Genomic DNA, 6,418 nt, shown 5'->3' on the forward strand with positions numbered 1-6,418 from the left:
GACACCCTGAACATAGAGATGAGTGAGAAGCTTGGTCTATTTAGAATCACCTGTGATGAATTAACAGTTCAGTGATGAATAGTGCATTTTTCTAAGCAGATCTTAAATACTGTTCTACAGATCTCTGTGTTACAGGTATGTCTGTATGTATGTGCTGTTGAAGGTTGGCTGAACATCAGCTTTGGACAGTATAAAAGTGCACTGGCTTAACAGAGGGCCTGGGACACTTTCTGCTGGCTTGGTCTCAGCATTTAATGACTGCTAGAAAGGTGAACAAAGTAGTCCCTGTTCAACTGATGGATCATCAAACCCACAGACCTGTGTGCAGCTGAAGAGAATGCACGGTCCTGGGCGTTGTCTGAGAGATGAACCACAATCAGACATGTGAGGGATAACACTGACATAAATAGGTGGTTTTGTCCTCATGTTGTGCTTGAAACTTGACAAGGATTTTTTTTTAGTCATCTGCAAGTATAGTGTTCATTGCATACAGAAGGCCCAAGGATGGTGGAGTGTGTTTGGTAGTGGAGTGTACTGAATGATGTACTAGCTCCACGCAGAGCATCCTCACACTGCTTAGTGATTCCATGGCTAGTGATAACACTGATAAAAGTTTATACACCAACTCAAGCAGTACACAAGTGCCTCAGCATAGGAAGTGGTGGTAAAACAGACTTCCTACTCTACTTGGGCCCTGTAAGAGAAACAGTTTTGTCAGCTTGGGAAACAAAATTTTTCTATAAATTATTTATAGTGAATGTGCCATACAAAAAAACCCCAAACAAACACCCTCCATTTGAAACAGAAGTACCTTAATATAATAAAAAGTTACAGATGGGTTTCTTCTGTAAGGTGTGAGAGAGAAGCCTTGATAGCTGGACAGGTTTTTGGATATCTAATAAAATAGCTCTTGGAAGATTTTCTGGTAATGAAAGCATTTATGATGTCTTCTCCCTTCGTTGTCTTATACAATACAAACTCATGCTGCAGCACTGCCCATCAGAAAGTTGCCTTTCTTCCTGACGACATATTTTCATAAAATTTGTGTGAACAAAATAATTGAAATCATCAATGAAATAAAAAATTGTGAAAGTTGGATGGACACTAGCTGCACCTAATTGCCTAATTCTTATTTTCTGAGTGGAAGTGTCTGCATTGTCTGCATTATGACTCTTCCAGAAATTATGTAAGTTGCTGAGAATGCAAATCAATTTCTCCTTCCTGAGTTATTAATTCTGAATGAAAGAAATTTAGGGTATTTTCCTGATGGTCATTATTTTGAAAACTGATCCCGTTAAGGTAAAGCTTGACAATTAGCAATTTACTTCACTGGCAGTTTCCCATCATCACCCATTGTTCAAAACTAATTAAAGTGACGTTTGATTATGCTTTTTACTGGCTGGGGAGGTTTTCAGTGAAACTTGGTTGGGGAGGTGGAGATGAACAATTTGATAAAGCAAATGTCTTGGTTCTGTTAAGAAAAGTAATTTGTGTTTAGGCTAAAGTTTTTAATCAGAACTGAAGAGAAATGTGTATTCTTCATCCTGAAATTCTCAGCATCCCTGTAGGCTCAGGGTTCAAGCTGTTTAACAGGGATGCGAGGAGGAGAGTTTCATCTCGCTTATTTGTATCCAGACCCTGCATTTGAATATGCAGATTAAGTAAACAGAAGGGGACTGTAGGTTAGAATCGTAGAATCATTTAGGGTTGGAAAAGACCTCTAAGATGGGGTCCAAACGCCCTCCTTCCTTCCAAACCCATTTCCCCTATAAAGCCTGTGACAGACCCGTGCCTACCACCTTTCCGTGCAGCTACAGAACAGCGCAGTTTGTTATCGCTGGGGTTTTGAGCCGAGGAGCGTTTCCCGGCGCCGTTATCTTCCAGCCGGCGGCAGCGCCGCGGGTGAGCGCTGGGCGGCGCTGCCGTTCAAGGGGAGACGGCGGCTGCTGGGAGGGACCGGGAGGGACCGGGCAGGGACCGGGGAGGGACCGGGTGGGGTTCGGGAGGGACCGGGAGGCTCTGGGAGGGATCTGGAGGAACCGGGCGGGACTCGGGAGGGACTGGGAGGGATCTGGAGGAGCAGGGCGGGACTCGGGAGGGACTGGGAGGGACCGGGCGGGGCTCGGGAGGGATCTGGAGGAACCGGGCGGGACTGGGAGGGACCGGGAGGGATCTGGAGGAACCGGGTGGGGCTCGGGAGGGACCGGGAGGGACCGGGAGGGATCTGGAGGAACCGGGAGGGACAGGGAGGAACCGGGTGGGGCTCGGGAGGGACTGGGAGGAACCGGGCGGGGCTCGGGAGGGGCGGTCCCGCACCGGTCAGCGGGCAGGTGAGTCCGGCCATGAGCAGCGTGTGGTGCCAGCACGGTAACAGCTTCCTTTAAAACGAGAGAAGGCTCTACTGCTGCTCCCGGTGCCGATCCCGCTTCCCTGGTGCTGGTCCTGAGCAGGTCTCCAGCTCTCTTCACCAGCACGCTTTTCCCGGTAGAAGGCTGGGCTTGTTCTGGGTTGTTGACCTCTGGTACAACAATAATACTTCCATACAGAGGGGAAGAAGAGGAAGATGGAAAAAGAGTTTTTCCCTCTGATGCTGCATTAGTTTCGGTGTGTTGATCCCTCCCGGTAACTTTCCCACATTTTCCTCCTACCCACTGGAGTATTGTGCTGTTTATGTTACAGCTTGTACCTAACAGTGCAGCCTGGGGTAGGTGCTTGCGTCTTGTGCTCATGTGGAATCTATTTAAGACCCTTTGTGGGGCCTCATTCCAAACTATGTGCCCTTCAACCTAAACTCTGTAGCAGGAGTGAGTTTTTGAGAGAGCCATTTAGATTCTTGCAACACATGGGAAAGTTCGGCAGCACTGTAAGTTGAGTGAAGAAAGCTGGGGTCGTGTTGCTGAGTTAGGTACAGAAAGGGTTTGTGTGTACTTTGCCTTTGTGCGTGTGTGTGTCGTGCCTTGTGCTGACAAAGAAACCGAAGCTAGCAGAGCGGAGATACTTGGTGAACGCTGCTCGGTCGCTAAGCCAGACGGCTTGGACTGGGATTCTGGAGGGTGGAGGTCTCTGCTGGGTGAGGATGAGCCGTCCCGAGGCGGTTCCCGGGGGAAGCCGGGCGGTCCCGGAGCGCCAGCCCCCCAGGTAAGCACTGCTCCCTTGCGCCTTCTCGGGCTTTATGCTGCAGGGTGTCCTAGAAATAGCACTGCAGAATTCCGTTCGTTTTCCTTAAAATCAATATTTCTAATAAAATGCCTAATCTTTAAAATTCAGCTCTTCGGCAGCAATGGCTCGAAAGCTTTTTGAGACTTCATATATATGTAAGGATTAGTCAGAGGAGTGTCTTTAAGACAGCTGAACATTTTATGTTGATCTCCCTTTAGTGAGATTTGGAATACATTATAGGATAAATTGATTCCCTGCATAATTCTAATAAAAAAAGAGTGACTTAATTTCTTAATTTCTCCCATCTGAGAGACTTAATTTCTGATTGATTGCATAAATGAACAGAAATCACATGAGTATTCTTGGACCCAGGTGGTGATCGTGTTATAAATGCCTTATTGTGAAATAGAGGTTAGGATAAAATGCAGTCAGAAGATTGAAAGGAAGCTCTTGGATATAGATCCTCGTCTGTTAGATTAGGGTCTTGCACCAGGTTTTATTTTACAAGCGTTAATGCTGTAAATAAATTAATTCAACAGATCAATCTCATAACAGCAAGGAATCTGAATTACAAAGTATATATGGAACAGGTAGAAACTTGTCTCCAACAAGAACCTACTGATTGCCTGAATAATAGCACAGATAATGTTACCATTTAAGCAAAATTATTGAAGCCTAAGGAGACAATAGAATCTATTGAAAAGAAAACAGCTGAAACTGAAAGCAAACTTAAGTGTTACAAATTTATGCATATTCAGAAAAGGTCACTGCCAGTTAATCATTCTTAGTTTTTCAGAAGCAAGGAAATACAGTCTCATATTTGTCCCATCAGATTTATTTTCTGACTAGCCACCAAGTAAAATCATCTGAACAAGCTAATAAAGTCATCCAGGAAGTTGACCTCATTTCCAATATTAAAATAAATGCTTTACTGACAAAAGACGTGAGTTCATAGGAAACTTATGGCGAGCTTTGTTTCCCTAAATGTTCAAAGCTTTATTTTTCTTTTTCTAAAAGCACAAAAGAAGTGATGTCTTAGTGGTTAAATCAAACCTTCCATCATTTACCTCTAAATGTTTTTAGCAAATTAGGAATGTTGGAGTCAAGCCTGCTGGCTTTTGCCTGTGGTCAGAGGAAGATCCTTTAAAGGACATAGGTCTAACTGGTGCATCTTTTAAGTGCATATGTTAGTTTGATACATGGGTGAAGAAGGATTTTCATATCAACTTGCTAGTAGAGCTGTTGAGATACAGAAGTGTATATTGTAATAATGTGATAATACTTGTCACTAAGCATGTCTGGAAGCTCAGTGAGATTTTACCTTGTATTCTGCTCTTCAGCTGGAGGATCTTATGTTCTTCAAAAGTGATTGGCTCAATTTTGCATCAGTCAGGTCAGGTGAATTTTTCCATGTCAAGTAGATGCAGGTACATGAAGGAGAACATGACCTCAAATATCATGTTTGATGGAGATAAGTCAGAGCCACCACATTGAGACTAGAAAGCCTTAGTTAAAACCTTGAGACCATTTGATAACCAAGGCATCACTAGGAAATATGTGTTTGCACACAGCCATTACCCACCAGATTTCCACAAGTTAGACATGTTGAACTAGCAGTTGCATTTAAAAAAAAAGTTAATTTCTACTGCTTTATCTATAAAGGCAAAAGGATAAAAAAGGATATCACAATTCCAAATTAATAGGAAATAGCAACTTTTCAAGTGTCTGTACTAAGTGGAGTGCAAGATGTTCCAACTCTTTTTCTGAGTTCCAGCATTAGAGTTCTGCACTTCTGCTTGATTTTCCTACTGTGCAAGTCTCTTGTAGAGCTCTGCTGATAACCTTGGCAGCTAATTCTGTTCTGAGATTGTAATGCATTATATCACCTTCTGTGTGACAGGAAAGGGAACTTCCCCTTTAACGATACACATTGCTATGTAGGAATTTCTGGGGGTGGAGCAACTGCTTGTGCAGGCTGCATAAAAGTGTGCAGGATTTCCAGCTGCCTCAGACTGCAATCAGCATGAACTGCAGCCTGCCACACCGAGTGCTGCTCAGCTCTCCGATGGAGGGGCAGAGGGATAGGCTGTGCCTGCAGTCTCTTTGGGACTTTGTCACTGCAAAGGAGCCACTGATCAAGTCACCGTTTTTTCCAGTGCTGTTTTCTTTTACAGCATACATGGCTTTCTGTCTTCCATATGTTGTGCTGGACTTTTTAAGCATTAGACTGCCAGACTTGAGAAAATACAAAATCCAGCCACAGAACTATCCAAGTCTTCGAATGATGGTTCCTTGCATTATTCAAAGTGTGTATCACCATGTTGTTTTGATCTTCCCGGTGACATTTCTGCACTGGTACTGGAGACCCATGAATCTACCAGTGATAGCTCCAGAGCTGCCTGAAGTCCTACTGCAAGTAGCAGTTTGTCTGCTGCTCTTTGATTTTGAGTACTTCCTGTGGCATTTGCTTCATCACAAGGTGCCTTGGCTCTACAAGACCTTCCACAAGGTGCATCACAAGCACGTGTCGACGTTCGCCCTTACTACGCAGTATTCCAGCGTATGGGAGCTGCTCTCACTGGGATTTTTTGCTGCTATAAACCCGCTGCTCCTCGGATGCCATCCTTTGACAGAAATGATTTTCTTCCTTGTAAACATTGGTTTGTCAGTGGAAGATCATTCTGGATATGACCTGCCATGGTCAACTCACCGACTTGTGCCTTTTGGATTGTACGGAGGAGCGCCACATCATGATCTCCACCATCTGAAATTCAAATCAAACTACGCTCCTTACTTCACACACTGGGACAAACTCTTTGGGACATTCACAGAGTCACATTCTAATTAAGAATATTTACCTGTGTGTGTGGTGATGGACTCTTATTTTTTATAGACTTAACCAGGACATTATTTTTCTAAAGATGTACAGAAGATTGTATATTTGAAGCTGCCTATAAAGCAATATCTATTTATAACAAATCCTTTTAATATATGTGAATTTGTGTGTGTATTTAGATCTGCCTGTGTTAAGGGACTGCAAATGGGAAAGTGAATAAATGTTGCTTAAATTTGAGTCAAGGGTTTAAGGGAAGCATTAAGAGACATCCTCTCTCCTTTCCTTCTTTCCAGCTTTCATAAAGCATGTTACTTTATAATGTTTATGTATGATGTTTTATACATACGCCAGAACATTATCTTACTCTTGTAGGATGATTTATGATGTAAACAGAAAAGGTACACATCATGGATTTTGTGGAGT

At 43.5% G+C, this 6,418-nt stretch overlaps 1 protein-coding gene across 1 annotated transcript; it reads left to right on the top strand.

The window, feature by feature from the left end:
* Positions 1 to 5,182: 5,182 nt before the first annotated feature.
* Positions 5,183 to 6,007, top strand: CH25H (cholesterol 25-hydroxylase). The gene has a single exon (XM_062496061.1). The coding sequence runs from the start codon at positions 5,183 to 5,185 to the stop codon at positions 6,005 to 6,007; it is 825 nt and encodes a 274-aa protein (XP_062352045.1).
* Positions 6,008 to 6,418: the final 411 nt, after the last annotated feature.

This window comes from Cinclus cinclus, chromosome 7, assembly GCF_963662255.1.
Source record: "Cinclus cinclus chromosome 7, bCinCin1.1, whole genome shotgun sequence".
In the NCBI taxonomy this organism is placed as follows: domain Eukaryota; kingdom Metazoa; phylum Chordata; class Aves; order Passeriformes; family Cinclidae; genus Cinclus; species Cinclus cinclus.

What these genes read in the sequence shown, in the direction of transcription:
- CH25H (XM_062496061.1), top strand. Translation starts at nt 5,183, where the DNA reads ATGAACTGCAGCCTGCCACACCGAGTGCTGCTCAGCTCTCCGATGGAG.